A 20497-nucleotide genomic window follows, 5' to 3' on the forward strand; every position below is an offset into this window, starting at 1 on the left:
AAGTTTAGAGAAACCTAATTCTAAGATTCTAAGACAATGGTTCTCAAACTTAAGCATGGATCAGAATCATCAGGAAGACTCCTTAAACTACAGGGTTGATCCCTATCTCCAGTGTTTCCCATTCAGTAGGTGTAGAGTGTGGTTTGAAGATTTGCATTTAACAGGTTCCTAAGAGATGATGAACCTGGGGTGGGGGTGGGGGATGTTGGCATGTGTGCAAGGGACATCCTTTGAAAACTGCTTTGAGAGGTAAAAAAGAACTGAACAGGATTTCATATAGTTTATGTGACTTTTAAAAAATTACACAGCATTTTAAGCTGTGTACAGAGCCTAATATCACACCCATGGGCCTACAACCCAGCATGAACATATAAGTATAAATATAACATTCACAGTTATACCAGTTAAGCTTTTTTGTACCCTTATTTCATTCTTTTTCTTGCCCAGGAGAGAAATTTTATCTCCATGTTTTTGTACTTTTAGTATATTTATGTTTCAAAAATACTGTTTTATATATTTTAAATATTTACACAAAGAGCAACACCCTCTAGGAATACTTCTGCAGTTTGCATTTTTCTAGATTTATCTCTTACCAGTACATGCATATTGAATTCTTTTAAAACTCTTAATGGTATTCCCTTGTATTAATACCACATTTTATTCTGCTAAAGCTATCTATTTTATCTGTGCTTTATCCCCATTTTTATACCTACATAGTATATTTTTCCTTTTTTTCTTGATTAATCTGGCCAGAGGTTGAAAAATGACCATTTTCCAATGTCCCTCTTTTTGTTTTGTTGCTTTTAACTCCTTTTCAATGTTATTAATTTTTACACAGGCTTTAAAAAATTCTTTCTTTCTACTTTCTTTGGATTTGCTCTTTATTCGCTTAACCTTTTGAACTGATTGTTTAGCTTGTTAATTTTCACTGCTTCTCCCTTACACAACCACTTCTGCTTCATTTTGCAAGTTTTGATGTCTAATGTATGCAATTCAGGTCTAAATATTTTGTTAATTTTATTATATCTTCTTCAACCCATAAATTATTGAAAGTTTTGACTGGCTTTTTGTGATTGGTTTCTAATTTTGTGTTATAGTCTGTCTGTTGGTGATGTTTTTTTCTGTTCTGTTTTCTGTTTTTCTCTTTAGACTACAAAATTCCTATATTTGTATGCTCTTTAGAGCTTCTTGAAAAAGCTATCAATCTCTCTTTCATTTGTTCCATGTCACTCACACCAAAACCTCTTTGTTGCCAGTTTTAGAGCAAATCTGTGTAGCTTCCCCAAAGTAGACAATTTACCTAGAGATGGTTACCTTACATGTCGATATTCCTGAGATAAAATGTCAACATTGCAGCATCACTTATATTGGAATCACTTGATATCAATTCCCATTTTTCATTTTCTTTGTTTGAACTTGTCTGGCACCAAACAGTGTAAGTCATTAGCTATCTTTTCATAGTGTTTGTGGTATTTAGTAGTGTTTTAAAACAAATGCGACATCAAAATGGTGAAAGTTTTGATGTAGGTGATGTTGGATCTGTTGACAGGTTCTGGGTGTGGGCTGGATCGTGTCTCATGAAGCCGAAGAATGGAAACACGGACCAAGGAGAGGCAAAAAGTTTTAAAAAGAAGATACTTTATTAGAGGCAGGAGAAGAGGTTGCAGCTCCCGAGCGAGAGGGGGTCCCGAATGGGGGGTGCCCCTGACTGAGGCAAATACTTTTATACCTTCCCTTGCTTGCTTGGGGAAGGGGAGCGGTTTGGAGAAGGGAACTGTTTGAAGGGAACTGGCGCCTTCTAACAAAATTCGTCTACCAGGTTGGTTCTGCTTGTCCATCCTAAAGGAATTAGCAAAGTAACCCACTCTTTATCAGATCTGCTCCATTTGTCAGGCCAAAATGAATTTTATGATTAACCTCAAGGCCTTGTTACAGTATGTACTGGAGCAAAGGAGTGATTTCAAAGCCTGAAGTTTTAGGATATGACTGTCTTTGTTTATTCCACCAGGGACCTCCCTGTCTACCTAGGGACATGCTAACTCTCCTGTATCAGTTTTAACCCTACAGATGACATGAAAACCAGTTTCTTTTAACCCCTTAGATGATCTAACTGCTCTGGGTGTTCTGGTTACCACTCCTCCATTCCAAGCCTTGCAAAGACGATAGCCTATCCCAAGAATTTGCCTAGTAATTTACTTTTAGAAGCTAATGGTAATGATACCAGGGCTCAAATGAAATGAAACAGTTTTCTTCACAGTCAATGCCAGATACTTCAGATTCTCGGCAGCTATCTTCGCATTTGTTTTTCAAGCAAACAGTAGGTCTATAATCAAGTTACAAGTTAACCAGCAGGAGACTTGTTTCTGCCTTTTGTTGTCATAAACCTGCATTGGTATTTTGGGTTTAGAAGTAAAGTTAATCTCATAATACATCAACAACAGTATTTCTACTAGTTATATACCGTGGATAGAATGGTAGACTACCCCTGTGATTGGGGTAATAAGAGGTCAAATTTTCTGTTAACAAAAAATAACAAAAATTTTTAAGTTATATAAGGTGAACTCGGTATTTTTTACTTCTCATATTTGCTCATTTCCCTTCTGTATTAATGAGGCTTCCCCAGAGAAAGGGAACCAACAGCATATTTGATATATAGGAGATTTATTATGATTAAGGAGGCTGAGAAGTCCCACTACTTACTCTCTGCAAGCTGAAGAACGAGGAAACCTAGTGGTATGATTCAATGTGAGTTCAAAGGTCTGAAAACCAGAGGGGCCGATGATCTAACTCCCAGAATCTGAAGAAGACCTGAGAACCCTGAAGCTCCAATGTGATGTCTGACGTCAGAAGACAGATGTCCCAGCTCAACAAGAGAGAATTGGCCTTTCCTGGGCCTTTTTATTCTATTAAGATTTGGTCTTTGAATATATTGGATGATGCCTGCCCACATTGATAAGGGCAACCTACTCAGCCCACAGATTCAGATGCTAACTTATTCTGGAAACACCCTTACAGACACATCCAGAAATAATGTTTTACCAGCTGTCTGGGCCTCCCTGAGCCTGCTCAAGTTGACACATAAAATTAACCATCACACCTTCCAATGTATTTTAGCTAAGAGATTTTATACTCTAAGGAAAACAACAATGAGGCATCCTAGAAAAAGCTGTATGAGTTATTTTATTTGGAGATTGAGTTGAGAGCATATGCATTGTTAGACTGAGATAATCAGTAGCTGTCCCAATTATACCAGGGCCAACTGAAAGCAATACTAGGAGTCCTGGGAGGCAGTGAGAGGGTAGGGTATGTCTCCTTCTCAAACCACTGTAGCACCTGCCTCTGGGACTTCACTTCTCTGCCATTTACAAGGCACTGCCAAGACTCTGAACGCACAGCAGTGACTAACAATTTGTGTCCTCTGGAGCTCAGAGACCATTTAAGAGGGCTCTATCTTAATCGGTTACTGTCTTGGTTTCAGTAACAGAGGCAATAGATGTTTCTAAAAGCTGGTCAGCAGTAAGATCATCCAGTGATCACTAGAATCTTTCAAAATATAGACAACTTTCACCATTCAGAGTTCTGTGGTTTGCCTCTTGGAATGTTTGAGGAGCACCACAAATCCCTACTTAACCACAGCCCAAGTTGTAAAACTTACATCAGGCATAACACCTCTAATTAGTACCTAACCACACACACATTACGGTCCTGTTCTTTCAATGACGTAGAGGGAGATCTGTAATGTCAGACGATCGCACTGCGTTGGTCTCTTCACCACACACTTCCAGAATATTGTAGTATGCACCGATTTCCCCCCTCTTGGAGATCATTAAAGCATATCTTTTGAGAGTGCTGAGGGGAAGCAGTTTACCACCTCAAAATATGCCTTTTGAGATATTATTTTAAGCTGGTTATTTTAAGAAACAAAAGATTCAGAAAGAAACTTTGACCTTCCCCCTTACCTGCCTAAAGGGAGTCCAATAGAAAAATCTGCTTGAAGGAGGGGAGCTATTATGTTAGCATAATATGGACTAAGTGTAACAGACAGGAACCTAGCAAGGCTATTTCATAGACCCCCCCCCCCCATTGGTGGCCTGGTAAGAATTTGTTTACGACATGTTTGCTCTTTCTCATCTACCTGCGAATTACCTACTTGAGCTTTGAAGTCCCAGATACCTACCTTCTTCTCCTTAGTCTAGAACAGCATCTAAGCCTCAACTGCCCAATTTGCCCTGGGGTCCCATACTCTTAGGGAACTACCAAAGGAAAATTATTTTTCCTTCCCCCATAATAGTTAGAGTGCTCCTTAAGTCTGTTTTGCCTTTTTACATTCCAGGTGCTAAAAAGTGGAGTTCATGGACCTTCTCAGCCTTCCAAAGACCATTTTCATAACAGTGGCAACTTGATCAAATATACATCAAAATACAGGAGCAAGCTATGCAAAAATCAAGTTATTGTTTCAATTGCTAAGTGTTTTAAAAGCAAAAAAAAGAACAAAAAAAATTTTTTTTCACCTTCTTCTTCCTAAGAAAAGCTGGATCCTGGGGAGGAAGATAGAGACAGGAAGCAGAATGTGCCACCTCAAAATAAGCCTTTTTTGCATAGTGTGATTATTTTGAGAAACTGCAGACATAGGAGAAGCTCTGAAAACAGAGTAGATGTTACCCTTGTGTAAGAGAAATTTACATCGGAAAGGAAGCCTGTACCAGGAAGACAGCTATTACCAGAGATCACTTTTTCGCCCAAGATTTAGCATGGAAGGGCAACCTTTGTTTTCTCTTCTTACCTTTCCAGGAATTGCCTCTTTCGCCCGACTTGGGAAATGGTTCTGTCCTCCTGGGAGAGGCACAGGCCTTGGTTCCAACAATCTACACCCCAGGCCTCCACTGGTTTCTTGTTCTTGCTCTTTTTCTTCATCACCTGCTTTCTTCTCTGAGTCACCCATTCATTCACATTCCTTAAAGATCTCAAAAATGTAACCATTGGTAATATCTTCAACAATACTGCTCACAGCTCCTTGAGTGTGCTGGCAAAAAGACCATTATTCATACAAATAAGCCTCAAGCATTTCATTCACTGTTGGAATAAGTTAAGACAAGCTCCTTTTAGAGGTGCTATGAAAAGTTAGCTTTTGCCTCCAGACATCTTTCCCGTTTTGGCTCCTATACATTTCCACGAAAAGTCTTTCTTGGAGCATGAAGAGGGAAGCTTAACCTACCTCACTGCACCTGGCTCCTGTGCCTCACCTAATGCTAGATGTAGGGAAAAGGGAGGTTCATTCTCAAGGTGAACTTAACTGTATGTTTATTTGACTCCTTTTACATAAGTCTGTATTAAGGTTAATACAATTAAAAAACATCCACAAACTGTTGAGACAAGAATTGTTTCAAGGTATTTAATTCTTTGTAAAAAACATGTATAGCCTGAAACAATCACTAAAGTAGTAGATTTTACTTTTTAAAATTTGAATTTTCCAATTTTTATTGGTTTTACACTGAGAATTCATTTATGCCAAATGTGGATAACTCACTTTCTCAATATTTGGTAATCCCTGTGGAAAACAAAGCCTGTTGAATGATCAAACAGAATACAAAGTGTGTGGGGGAGTTCCAGCCTAAGAGTCGGGATGACCACTGTGGTAGAGACTGCTAAACTGTCCGCAGGAATCACTCTCCCTTTCTTTTAATAATAGAACCACCTCCTTCTCTAACCCACAGTTTAACTGGGGACATGGCTGCCTGGTTGGGGACCATATTTCCCAGCCTTTCTTGAAGTGAGCTGTGGCCACATGACTAAGTTTTGGCCAATGGGATGTAAGCAAAAGTGACATGCGTAACTTAAAACAAAATGCTTGCCCTGGACTTCTTTCCTCCTTCCTGATGGCCAGGAATCAGCGACAGGGACAGAGCCTGCAGCGGGCTAGCCTGGATCCCTGGCTACTTGTGTGCCTACCCACTTACCTTGGAATTACTGAATTTGAGAAAAACGAACTTCTATTTCGTTTCAGCCACAGAGTTTTGGATCTTTTGACCACAGCAGCTTCCTCTGTACTCCAACACATACAACTCTAAGTGTATTATTTCTTTTCCTGATAAGCCCCACCAAGAATCTTCTCCACTAAATGATTGGGATTTATTAAGATAACTAAAGAGCCAAATTAAGGTAATTCAGTAACATTTATTTTACATGAAACAATTTCCAAAGAATACATTTAAAAACCATTTAGATACTGATTTTATTGCATTACAAAAATTTGAGAGGCACAGTTGAAGTATTCAAATAAATTGTGAGGGATGCAGGTGGGGACCTAAGGTTGCTTGCTGTCCATGTGGTTCCTTAGTCACTTAAAGGCTCTGGGTAGAAGAGTCTTTACCATGAGGCAGTAGTGCACTTCATTTACTAGGAATAAATCACATAAAATATATACTTTTATACAGAAAGTGTTATTGTATTGTCACCTTCAATTACTTATAAAAACTTCATTTTAAATTGCACAAAGGTTCTCTTTAAAATTGACAACTCCCAGAAGACAGGGTTTAGAACTAAGTAGCCATCCAAATAATTCATTACAAATAATTAGGTATCCATTTCTTCACAGATAAAAAAGATCTATGAAGAATTACATTATTCAAATGGGACATTTAAAATCTTTTTTTTTCATAGGAAAATAGTTTTACGCATTTGTCCCTACTCAGCTAAATTTATTTTCTCCCTACTTTAAAACAAATCACAAAATGTTCAAAGTTTAAAATTAGAGTACCTATCGCACAGTATTATGTGAAAGTGTTTACATTAATTCATTTTGTGTAGCATTCTACCGTAGTAGCAAATTATTAACAAGGCACAATGGGTACATTCTTCAGAACAGTTTTGGTCTTTTTAAAAAAATCACACATTTATAAGCAGTGATTTCAATCATGTTTAAAAACAAAAATACTAAACAGATTCATTTCCTGATCCAGATGATGAAGAATCCATGAAATTTCTGGAGGCACTTCACTTTCCGTAGAATTTCTTATTCAGCAGGTATATAAGAAGGTTTACATTCACTTTAACCTTATCAAACATTTTCATTACAGCTACTCCTTCATATTGCATCTCCAGTAAATCCTGAAATTATAACAAATGTTATTAAATCTCAAACTTGACATCTAGCACATTTAAAACACATTCTAGAGAATTTGTTGACAAAAATGAGATTCAAATGGCCTAATTGGGTGGCGGTTCTTACACTTTAACATGTATCAAAATCATCTGGTGGAAAACACAGGCTAGTTAAAACACAGATTGCTGGGCCCCACACCCAAGAATTTCTGATTTTGTAGCTCTCAGAATCTGCATTCTAACAAGTTCCCATGTAATGACAATATTGTTGGTCTGGGTGGCATATTTTCAGAATCACTTACCTAGATGAAAGAAAATAGATTTTTAGAATTGAAAAAGACCATATGAAAGAAAACCATTGTGATTAATTCAGATATATATAATTTTAATTTTAATTTGAAAAATTCGAAACACAAATGTTCTAGCAAGATGGGGTATATTCTTTAGAACGGCAGTGTTTTCTAAAGCAGAGTGAGCAGGCCAATTCTTGGGGAGTGAAAAAGCATATCAGAACCATTTATTTTTATTTCTTCTCATTCTTTAAACATTTAAATTTGGTGTATATTTTATAAAGGTCATTTTGAGTACAGTAGTAGGAGCATGTATACTTTATGAATAAATATGTACAAATGGGGGGGAAGTGACCATGCTACTAGGTTGGTGCAAAAGTAGTCGCGGTTTAACAATTGCAAAAACCGCAATTACTTTTGTACTAACCTAATACTTATTGATGAGGTTGTGTGATTGAAATGTGGAGAAACACTGTACAAAGCAATTCCTGATCTAGACTACTTCTGTTCTATACTGAGAACAAGCCCTCATTCCCAAGTCAGTCTGTCGTTCTGTGTTCCATTGCCGCCACATAACAAAGGAAATAAACTTCCCTGCTAAAATTCATAGCTGGGTCACACCAGCCACATGTATGAGACTAAGCAGTAAAATGTCACAATAACATAGGACAGGAGGTCTTTCCCAAATAGAAGATATCATTCTTGAACTGCCCTAGATTAATACCCAGGGCTCATTTTCTTGTTTCTAGCTGTGAAAACCTCTTGGACCTTAATGGTAATACCTTGTGTCTATATTAAGCGAGGCCACCTGCAGAAGTTGGAGTCATCTTTGAGGAAACTGGGCTCTTGCCAGCTTCCTCCCCCACTTCCTCAATTACCTCCCACTGCATTCAACTAAACCCCTACATTATTTAGATACACATCCGGGACAGAAATTCTATAGGGAATTTTTAAATACTTCCCACATTTACCTAAGTGTTCTTTTATCAAGAATGCTTTTTTTTCTGTTAAAATGTAGTGGAGATTCACTTTTCCAAGTCCCTTGGAAAAGAAACCAATATGGTTGAGAAGGAATGGTATGTTGCAGGGGAATTAGCTCAGCCCCGAAGGAGGGCAGCAGAGAAAATATAATCGCACTTGTGGTTAGAAGCACAGATTTCAGTCTTAGCGCCGCCCTTTGCTATCTTATTATCGTGTAATATCACATAACCTCTCTGAAATTGTTTCCTTATCTCTAAATTGAGGCGAACACTCCCAACCTCACAGGGGTGTTATTGGGCATATGAGATCAATCCTTTGTAAGCCACTCTTGTCTTGCCAGGATCAGATGGGACAGTAGGATCAGTAGGAGAAGCAGTGGAGCAGAGCGACCAAGAGCCTGGGCTCCAGCTGCCTCTTCCATCAGGCACTCTCTGAACCTCAGTGCTTCAGCTGGGAAACAGAGAACATCAACCCAGCAGCCCTTGATAAACATGGACCATTATTTGTATAAGCAGACAGTCTTCATGGAAGTCACGCCTTCCTGTTATGTATGTGGCCTATAGCTATATAGCGCGTAAGTAGGTTATAAACTAAGGGAAGAGTGGGCTGAAGAAAACCTAGACACATAATGTTAGAAGGGATTTCCCTTAGAACTCTGAGGAATTTCTGTCCTGTTTCCAGTCCTTGACTCACACTAAAGACCTGGACAGCATGTTTCTCTTTGATAAATCATTTGATAATGTAATTGTCTCAAAGTCATATGTATAAATGGAGGTCTGATTTTATGTCTGACAGTTATTATACTCAGGGCCAGCTCCTTGGGCATGCAACCTGTGCAGGGAGGGTCTCATAATCAGAAGAGTCCTGCACTTAGTTTAATGCTGTCATCTTCTTGAAATTCTCAGTAATTTTGAATAAAGGGCTCTGCATTTTCATTTTGCATTGAGCACTGCAAATCCTGTAGCTGGTACTGACGATACAGTAATGACTTTAAAAGTCTGGGGCTTATTAGCCATCTGCATACAGCTGGAGAGTAACATTTCGCAATCATGTGTATAAATGAATGGTGTGAATAGCTAATCCCACTGCACCCTGAATCCTTAACAAAGGAACAAGTGAAGCTTGGTATTTGCACCAGTGTTCAAAGGAAGTCGCCTGGAATTACTGAGGCCTCTCTAAACAGGAGTCTACTGGTCACTTGGGATTCATTTATCCAGTTGACATTATTGGTTTTGGCTCATTTCCTTCCTGGCAATCACATGGTATGTCTGCCACCTCTAGAGAAGAATCAATAAGGCCCATTACCACAAAAACATTCTTTTGTCTTCCCACATTTACCTAAGTGCTACGTAAAGTAACTCAAGACTTTCAGTTAAATTGTTAGATGGATACATCTAGTGACATTTAAATTAAGTCAGAAAACAATACTGTTTACTTATACTTTTCATAATTACATAACATGTTTAATTTTCTCTCTGTACTCTAATTTATGATCTCAATGTCCTTATCATGCCCATTTAGCTCCCATTTTTCTTTTTTAAGCTACAGGGAATGCTAGACAGAAAAGAAGGGGAGGAGAGATCATTTCAGGGCTGTCAGGGGTGGGCTGAGCAGGCAGTGAGGCTGGAACTAATATCACTCCCAGTGGCTTATCCAAATCATTCGTGTGGATACACACAGAACACCTGGAAATCATTTTACAAGTAGTTTGGGGCCCAGGTAAGTAGGTGTTACTGCCATCTAAAAACTCATACACGAAAAAGAAAAACTTAATTACTTCTCTGAACTGATTCTGTGCTAATGATTAAGAAATTGAGAGTAGGTGAACATAACATTTGATTGTATCCTCCTTTCATTTTTTTTTTTTGACACATAATCTGGATTTCTCAGTTTCTGTTCAAGTATATTTGGCTTACATGTGGTTCTAAAAAGAAAACAGCAAAAATCTAGACTGCAAACACCATTTTTCTATTTACAGATTATCTGTTTTGCACAATGTCTTTCATTCATATGCTCCCAAATGTTTAAGAAATAGATTTAAGAAACTGATGTAAGAATAATTCTAGGGGGTGGATGGTTAGCTCAGTTGGTTAGAGCGTGGTGCTAACAACACCAAGGTTGCTGGTTTGAGCTCCACATGGGCCACTGTGAGCTGCACCCTCTGTTAAAATAATAATAATAATAATAATTCTAGCAGGGAGAAAGAAGGCGCAATGGAACCAGAAAAGCTCCAGTCTTAGGCATACATACTCTTAGAAAGAAATGAAAGGTTCTAATAAAAGGAAACCTTCCTGAATACTTTTATATTATTTTCTTTAAGCTTCAGAATGGAAACATGACTTCGAAAAACTGACTGCTATGGTTTTACCATCTAAAAGCATTTCAAGTTCCAATAATTTGAAAAATCATAGCTTTTAAAAAATAATCAATGCTTAAAAAGCTAATATTGACAAATGAGGCTTACATTGGTCTTCTTTGTTGGACTTCATTGTCCTCACGCAGAGTGCAAGCCAGGGGCGCCACAAATGACCCACATTATAGCACTCCCGCCAGTTTGCAGAAATCCCAGCTTACCTGAATATTGAGCTGCACCTTTTCCATTTCAACACCCAGGAATTTTGATTTGACATCGAAGATGCCCACATCTTCAGTAGATACGATATCAAATGTAACATTTTTAAACCTAGTGAAGAAAGGGACATATGAAGAACTGCAAATATATGCTTAAAGCTGAAACAAATTAATGGCATCCTAGGTTACCATTCTTAGTGAATAGTCTCCTGGGAAAACCCTAAGAAATCATCCAAAACCTCCCATCTTTTTCCTCACTCTGCTCACTATTTTGATGGCTCTTGTTGAGTGCTGTAGCTCACAGAGCACTGAAGTAGGTGCCTAATTATAAAAGAAGTGCTAAATATGGTTCTTGCTCTTAAAGAACACAAAATTTAGTTGGAAATATGAGACGCACAGAATATGAAAATTATTCATTGACTTATACCACTGACAGGCCAGTTGAGCATTTCAGATGATAAGTTTTACAGAAACTTCTAAGAGGAAGAAGAATTTTCTCTGAGTCGATTCAGTCAGAAAATTTGATGGGATAAATGGAATAGGAGTCAAGCCTTGAAGGAAGGTGGGAGTTAGAGAAGAGTAGTGGGTCTGGCTGCCCCCAGACAGAGGATTAGGGAGTGATGGGGTGTGGGCAGGGCTCACGGTCCCTTTAAAACAGAGAATCCAGTGGCACCTGGTGTGGGGCTGCTGAGGAGGGGTTTCGGTTTTCTCAAATGCACCCACTGACAGCACTCTGCTGGTGGGGCTCTGACCCAGGCATTGGCACACAGTCTGTGGCTTTGGAATTAGAAAGGCACTACTTTTCAATTGTAAATGATCTCATCTATCAAGACCAAAAGACAGCTTTTATTCTCACTGTATGACTCAGTTCTTTGGAGGGAACAGGGAGGCTGGCAGATCCAGACGCACTGAATAAGCCATGGGAAACACAATCACTTGACCAGCACTTCATACAGCCCATGGCACCAGATGCTCAAGGCCCGATGGGAAGACAAGAGATGACAATACACATGCTTTCCCCTGTCATCTGTAATCAAGGGTATGCCGTGACAGACCAAATGAAGCTTTCTTCAAAGGCCACAGGAAACCGAAGAATGTGAGTCAGGTTTTATGGGGGCGATTAGAGGGCGTGTGTGTCCTGTGCAGATTCCAAGTCACACTCACTGGTTTGTCTGCAGATCGTCTATGCCGAGCAGGACTCCCTTCTCATGCAGCTTAGCAGCCGTGTACTTCACTGGCTTCACTCTCCTCGCCCCCTTGGGTTCTCCTTTTCCATCCAGTTTAATTGATCTCCGAGAATTTCTACCAAAGTAACAACAAACCGTCTGTTGTCATGATGGCAAACTCCAATGTTGCTGGTCGTGCAATAACCACGCCCAGGGGGCACAGCATTGTTCAGATCTGGCCCCCATGGCATCGAATGCGTAATTCTTTATTTTGTCATAGTAGGTGAAAATTTTCCCCACTCAGTAAAACCTCACTGTGAACTGCCTAAGGGAAAGCTATTTTCAAAGTGACTGAAGTTGGCAGTACAGATAATATTTTTCATAAAACTTATATTCTGTTTTCTCAGGCATATTGAACTAAGTGGATATATTAAGTCATTTTGCAAGCAGCTTTGGTGCAATAAGATGAGCTGTGTACTCCTATGTAAAGGTACCACTAGGACTGTTTTAATTAATTTAACAATTACTAAGTAGCCAGCACTGTTCTACGCGCTTGATAAATATTGCTTCATATTTACAAAATTAACATTTCCACAGTACTTTGAAATAAACAAAATTCCTTTCTTATATGCCTTTTCAGTTAGCTCTCATAACAGTACTTGTGAGGCTGCTACTCCTAATTCCACCTTAAAGATGAGAAAATTGAAGCTCTGGAGAAGTTCACTGGACTGGTTCAAAAATCACACAATGTGAGAGAGAATTAGAACCCAAATCCAGCTCATATGACTGCAGAGCCTGTAAAATGCTTTCAAGTCACTGTAGTAAATATGTAAAGAAAAACCCCAGTAACTTTATTTCTAGCAAATATTAGCTCAACTAACTTTTTCCTCCCAGGAATAGAGTAAAAGTAATTTACAGGCCACAAGCAAATTAACTGAAATTCAGAACTAGTGGGGCCCAAACCAATAAGGTTTAAATTTGGTTATTTCCCTTCATCAAATCTTCTAAGATTAATGCAATTGACTTTTCCATGCAGCACCATTTCCTACTGTCAATTTGACTGCAAAGATTACATAAAAATATTGTATTACATATTTAAATGGGTAATTAAAATTTGATTAGTATTGACCTTAGTCTAGGGATAAGAATTACTATGAGCAAATCATACTCATAAAAGTGGCTATACTGTATATTAAAAATCTATAATCTGTATACTAATGGGTAATAAGAGAACTGCCAAATTTTGTCTTTGTATCAATATGATTTCTTAAAACCACTAAGCAATTTAAAATCATTAAGCTGCACTGTGCAATTAGCAAACATCTGACATTGTCTAACATTATCAAAAATATAAAATACTGTTTATTGTAAACATTCCCAAAACAAGAGTAGCTTTCATTTTTGTTTTTTTTATAATAGTGCTCTAAAGACACCTTTGACTAAAAAAAGACAAAAGGAATAATGAAAGTTCTTCCCCAAGTGTTAAAGCTACTTGCTTAAGATACAACAGGGTAAACTACTTCAAATATGACATTATGCCAATGGAGAATTTAAAAAGTTTCTGAATTCACCCCTGACTTCTTAGTTCACAGTGGCAAATCACAAAATTGAGATTTTAGTTTTTAGTTATAAAACAAAAAGTTTCCTTCCAAATCCAACTCAATAGCCCAGGATCATGAAAGAATTGACACCCCTTATAAATCATGACATTGTAAATGAATGTATGATTTTAACTTACTTTATTTTCAAGTTGTCTAGGCAAGTCTTTATGTAGGTGTCATAATAATTTATTTGATCTTCATAAAATGCTGCCTTCTCGTTAAGTGCTTTCAAGGTCTGCTGAAGTTTTGCCAATTCAGCTTTTCGAAGCTTACGATAGATTCTTTGATTTCGAATATCCTAAAACAACAAGTAAGGGCTATGACATGAGACTGATGCAGAAGTTTGCTTTCTGATTTTGCCCGTTTGGGACAAGAAGACTATCAAGTACGAAATCACTATTTGGACTGTTAACTGGTAGTTTATCTCAATCACCTTATTTTAATCTCTCACACCCTTCCCTTTTCACTTCAGAACTGGCAAGTGTCCTTATTTCACTTTAAGAGAGTTGCTAAGATTTATTTTTTTTCTTGATGGAAAAGCAAAGAAGCAATTTTAAAATGACCATACAATTAATTTAAGGAAAAATCATGTTTTAAAAAGGGCACAAAGAAGACTTTAGCAGAAGACAAGCAATTTCTTCAGGATACTTTGAACATTCCATTTTGAAGAATATACCTACTGAAAAGGTTTAAATTTAATCATTGCGTTCATTTTAGAGATAAGTAAAAATCAGTACACTTTTAATCTGGGAACTATTCTCAAGGTTTACAAAAACATTAATTGGGCTCTCAGGACTGACTGAAAACATTGAACGCTAATAATTATACAACTAATATTTGGATTTAAACAGAGTTCCTGAACATACTGTTGTCCAAGCTGCTTACAGCTTATAAGAACTATGCTACAATTAAACTTACAGATACCCAGGTTGTTTTTTTTCTTTTTTTATAATTCTAGTTGATAAATTATGGAAATGTTTCATTTAAGAGAATGGTGCCTGTTTAATATGATTTTTCCATTGTGGACAAATTAAAAACATTCCCCTAGGAATTCAAACATAGACAAGACACACCCTTCTTAAGTAAAAATTCTTCACTAAATAGAGAATTTTTTAGTGGATGTCTTCTTGATAGCTATTTTTCTTTTTTTAAGGCAAAAGCGTCATTTTCTCTACTGCACATTTCCAAAGAGAAATATTTTCCACCCCAGAGCTATAGAAAGAAATGTTACTTCCCTTGAGTCACTCGGGCAAAAAGGAATAAGCCTGCTGCCAGAACTGACCCTGACTTTCCATAGAAGCATAAAGTGGAGTGCATTTCTCTCCCAGAAGTTAGACAATTTATTTATTTTTTTCTGATCACTTAACTGCCCTTAACTTCCAGACCCATTTTAATTAGTGCTTTTGGGTAAAAACAATGAAATGTCTTTGGAACCCAAACATCCCTTGAAACCAAATACTTCCTTATCCTTGGCAAACAGATCTCAGCCAGTTCCTGTGATGTTTCCTTGCACTAATTTGAGATCCTTTTCTCAGGAAGTTTCTGAACTGTCAAAATATGGGATGAGAAAACAGAAACTAACATTTAAGTCAAAACTGCATCGAGGCTAAATTGCTTAGAGGCAAACTCTCCAGTGACAAAGTTACCATCTTAGCAGGAGGCCCTAAGGACAACTGGGCATTACAACTAACAACTCAAGAAAGAACTCTTCTAAAAGTGTCATTTTTAAAAAGCAGTAGATATTGCTTAAAGGCATAGATGAAACTTGTCTATTGCATTTCCTGATAATTTATTTCTGGTGTGTGTCAACTCTTCTAATGACTCGGGAGAGTTGTGATTATTCTCTATTAAAAATCATCAGCTGCTCTGAAACCTTTACAAGTCTGTAGTATTGACCATGGCATATACAACTATGAATCCCTCGGGTGACCTCAGATTGCCCTGCAGGTAAGCAATGATTAACAAATGTCTGCTAAGTGAAGAAAGAATACTGTTTCCAAAAACCTTGGCAATCTCATTGAGAATGTCTTGGTATTTATTTTTGGATGACACGAGTCCCGTCTGTTCCAGTGTCCGAAGATTCCTCTGGATTTTCCTCTTCTTCTGCTCAAGGGGCAGCTGTGCATCTTCAACCATAGATTGGCTATGCTTCATTTCTTCTGGAGTCTTGGAATCTTTAATTGCCCGGCTCACCATGTCTGTCGCATGATCTGTTTCCTGAAAAAGGAATATCAAGATGTTGCTTTTCCTCTGATTCCCTAATCTCACAGATTTAGAACCTGCACAAGGCAAGTTAATGTCAAAAATGAGAGAAGTCCTCAAACCAAAGTCCAAAGACCAGACTGTATTCTTCATGGGTTTCAAAGTTGATCTTTTCGAAGGAATTACTTTACATTTTTGACAAACATGGGAGTGGTGGAAGGCCTAATTTGGGCAAAATTCTAATACCTATTTTATTGCTAAGATGACATATCATTTTAGTAATGAACATAGTACAATGGATAACTAATATTTTCTAATTCCCTGGATGGAAAGATTTCAATTCCTGGATAGTCCCATTGAGGAAACTAAAACTAGATTATCCATTAAACCTTGGCTATGACAACCCTGAACATCCAGAACCCAACTAAACTCTCACATATCAGCCACATGTATGGAGATTCATAAGCCCAGACTGCAGAGACCTTTGTTCTGATAAAGGAATCAGTCTCAAACTGATTTGGTTTCTTTGAACCAAAGGGAATAAGAATATTCTAGCACATAATAAGTTCCCAAATACATGATGAGTAAATGAATGAATAAAATTTTTTGACAGGGTTTCTTTGAACCAAAGGGAATAAGAATATTCTAGCACATAATAAGTTCCCAAATAAATGATGAGTAAATTAATGGATACAATTTGGATAGTTTGTTCAAAAGAATAGTAATAAAGAGAGACTGGTGATCTTCCCACTTCATTGTACTAGACAATTGACTGACACATAAAGTCTAAGGTACAAATGTTATCTGACACACGATGGACAGGTCAACATCATGGACGCAGGAACAGTTTACCCGGTCAGCAGTAAACAATAATAGTACTAGCAGCAGCCGCCAACGTTATTGAGTACTTAATATGTGCCAGGTATTACTCTACCCTCTTAACATATTTTAACTCATTTATTTCTGTCTGTAAATTGGGTACCATTATTATCATTCCCATTTTACAGATGAGGAAACCTAGGCACAGAAATATTTCTAAGTGCCTAGCATTACATAACTAGGAGGTGCAGAGCTACACTTTATCTCGGAAGTCTGTGTTCTTAGCGACTATGCTACATTTGGGGAAAAATAAAATATCAATAAGGACTAAAATTCTCGTCCTTAATTCGTAGGATATTCTACCTACCTTGTTTAAAAAATATTCACACATTAATAAATATCAGACAACTTGGTTTTATTTTATGTTTTTTAAATGGAAAACTAGGACAGAATGATTTCTTGGCAACCAATTAAATTAAGAATGATTCAGGAAAATTATGTGTAGCTCTGCTAAGAAGTAACTGATTAGATAATTTTGTTAACTTTAAGAAGTGGCAATTATTGATACTAACGCAATAACATTGAAATTAATTCAGAACGAACTAAACCATGATGCAATTTAAAAGATGTTGATAAAAAGTTTAATGCAAGATTGTTATGAAACTTTAGTTAGTTACACCAGGAGAGTGGTGCTCTGACCCAATAGACTCAAGACAGTCGCTTCTGAAGCATTTAGAAAACAGTTTTAATGGGAGACACTTCTTCGTTTCTTCAAGTTAGGAAATACGTAAAACATGAAAGGTATTTTTCTACATCCTGTTGACCAGAACTGTCTCTTAACTGAATTATCTACCCATCCTCTGACTGATAAAGTTTGTGATGAATATCCAGAGGCTTTGAAAGACCCAGAACTACTGTCCTAGTCTAGGATAAAACTACGTTCAGCATTTGAGTTTGGTGCTGCATTTTCTATTTCATTTCCATTGATACTCCATACGGATTTTATATAGAGCCAAACTCAGTTGCCCAGAGTAATAGATGAAAGTCTTTACTTTCAAACTACATTAGATATCGTTTCTCTGAGATAACAGTAAACATTTGGCATGAAGATTGATAAAGTCAACTCATATCTACGGTACTTACTATTTTATGTTCAAAGACCAATTACCTGTTGTGTAGTTGCGGGTGTCTCTAAGATTTCTGTCAGTGTGTTCCCTGGTTGGTTCCGGATCACATCAATTATCAGCTTTTTGGTCCTTACAAAAGAGAGAAAGAAGAGACAGACTTTCAGACAGCAGTCCTGACGTACAACAGTCTGCTTCTCCTGAGGGAGTGTACAAACACATACAAAAATGAAGCTTCAAAGATAATCCCTTAAAATAAAACAGTCTTGCAGAAATTTACTGCATCTGTGCGAAGGCTCCTGCAAGTTTGTGAATGCTTGATAATTGAAGTCTGGGTTTTATATGCTTGATGTGGTAGGATTACATTGTCAGTAACACAGGCACAAGTATGCCATAAGGCTCCTTATCTAAATACTTTTTCTTCTTTTTGGACTGAGACTACTTTTTGATGAGCAGGAGGGACAAGTCCTGCCCATTTGGCCTGCTACTGTAGAGGGTACAAGAATGATATCTAATAATCCCCCTTTCCTGACTTTAACATTTAAACTTCTGAGCCTGTTTAATATATCATAAGACTTTAGGATCCAAACCAACTGTTAGCTTTCCTGCTCTGAGAAAGTTCTGAAACAGTTGGAAGGCGAGTACAAGTAGAATTCCCGGGTGGACTGTGGAGCTTTGGTGGCTGGCCAACACGGCAGCTAAGAGGATGGGTGTCTAAGAACCTTGCATGTGGCAGAGGAACTAACAGATTGTTTTGGGTCCCTGACATCAGGTGGGAGAGAATAGAAGAGTGGCTCAGTAAAAAGTTATGAGCTGGGGAAACTCCTCTGGAAGTGCTAAAACCATGTATTTTCCCCTATGTGGTTTTTAAAAAAAATTAGTTTCAGGTGTACAAAACTATGTAATAGTTAGACATTTATTATTTATATCCTGTATGTTCTTTATGGTAATCAGCCACCCCCTTCCTAATTAAAGATCAGGTTATATAATTATTTAAAAGATTGTAACATAAAAGACAAAGGGTCAAGTTTGTTCACTTTTACATAAGTAGGAACAGTATTATTGACGATAGATTTCCTTCTGAAAAAAAAGGAAACAGAAGTTGCCTTAGTTATAAACATGTCTATTCACTGTCTGAAGTTTCACTTTTATTATAGTTCTGTTGTTGTATTTAACCTCGGTTCTTTCAAAGGCATTACAGGGTATCACTGGATGATGAATTTCTTCCTCAGCTACAGCAGGAAATGTTTGCTCAGTATGAAAATTGGAAAATGAAAACAAAACATTGTTCCCAAATGACAGAAGAAACCCTCCAAGTTAATTCCCAAAATATTATTTTTGAAAAGAGGATAAAATCCAACAAACCATCTGCAAACATTATTTTTCTCACTTATTTATTGCAAGTCTGTATGAGAAGAATGATCACAACTATGTCCTCTGGCTCATGACCCTTCACTGCTGGGGATTTACGGGCTGTCTGGGAATGCACAGATAAATACGCCCAGGAGTCAAAGGTGCGCACCCAGCTAATTATAGCCACGCAGGAGATGGCACTCTTCCTAAGGGGGCTGTGGCTTAGAGAGCCAAGTATCGTTTCCTTCCCACACAACCCCTTCCTCCAATCATCATTAGAAATATATTTAAACAGGAACATCGAGTTAAAAATAAAAGCTTTAGATGATTTTAAAAAATGTAAATATGGTGACTGTTCCTATTTGAAATAATATTCTAGGAACTACTTATGATAGTGTTCTAAGAAAGTCCCAGCTCATCTCTTTAGAGAAGCTATCTGATGACCAAAATGACTGGGGTTACTAAAGCGTGCCCTGCCAGGGACAAAGAATGCTTATTTGTTCGGCAGTTGCTGGAGAATAAACTGCCCATACATCCTCTTTCCTTGGATTTCTACTTTATGTCAGGCCTGTGGAACCCACCGCCAAAGTTCTATCCCAGACATCCTGCGGATGTAACTATCCAGTTTCAGGACAGGGAACTCACTGCCTCCCCCTGCAGCATGCCTAGTGGTTAAGAACATTGGGGTCAGACGGATCTGAGGTCCAACTGGGACTCCTGTTGCTTTACTGGTTGTGTGGACGTGGGTAAATGAAATAATCCCGATAGGTTTTCCTATCTATCTGTCTGTCTGTCTGTCTGTCTGTCTGTCTGTCTGTCTGTCTGTTTATTTATTTATTTATACAATGGGCATCTCTGAGGACTGATGCAAGGACTCAATGAAAAGATGCATGTCAAGCCTTTCACTAGCGCCTGACATGTGGTAAGCACTCACATGATCACTGAAGCTGTGCTGCCCCAGATGGCAGCCACTGGCCACAGGTGGCACCTGAGCCCTTGAACCATGGCTAGTCCAAAGTGACATGTGCTGGAAGTGTCAGACACACACTGCATGTTGAAAGCTTAGTATGAAAAAAGAATGTACAATATCTAATTAATAATTTTTTTACACTAATTACATACTGAAATGATAACATTTTGGATATATTGGGCCAAATAAAACATAATTAACTGTACCTGTTTTTTAAAAATGTGGCTTCTAGAAAATTTTAAATCACGTGTGTGGCTCACATTACATTTTCTTTGGCGAGGGCACCATTGGAACATTCCATTCCTAAATGGGAGACTCA

General features: G+C 37.8%; 1 protein-coding gene across 2 annotated transcripts in view; it reads right to left on the reverse strand.

Annotated features, from left to right (window-relative positions):
• Positions 1-6154: 6154 nt before the first annotated feature.
• IQGAP2 (IQ motif containing GTPase activating protein 2) overlaps positions 6155-20497 on the reverse strand; it is a 267396-nt gene continuing 253053 nt past the window's right edge. For both annotated transcript variants that reach the window (XM_074328812.1, XM_019728145.2), the window contains exons 31-36: positions 17900-17987; positions 15715-15927; positions 13848-14008; positions 12108-12245; positions 10947-11055; positions 6155-7107 (exon numbers count right to left, since the gene is read on the reverse strand). In XM_074328812.1, the coding sequence (XP_074184913.1) occupies positions 6994-7107; positions 10947-11055; positions 12108-12245; positions 13848-14008; positions 15715-15927; positions 17900-17987 (823 nt within the window). In that variant the 3' untranslated portion in view covers positions 6155-6993. The remainder of the gene's footprint in view (positions 7108-10946; positions 11056-12107; positions 12246-13847; positions 14009-15714; positions 15928-17899; positions 17988-20497) is intronic.

Source organism: Rhinolophus sinicus, linkage group LG03 (assembly GCF_036562045.2).
Source record: "Rhinolophus sinicus isolate RSC01 linkage group LG03, ASM3656204v1, whole genome shotgun sequence".
NCBI lineage: Eukaryota > Metazoa > Chordata > Mammalia > Chiroptera > Rhinolophidae > Rhinolophus > Rhinolophus sinicus.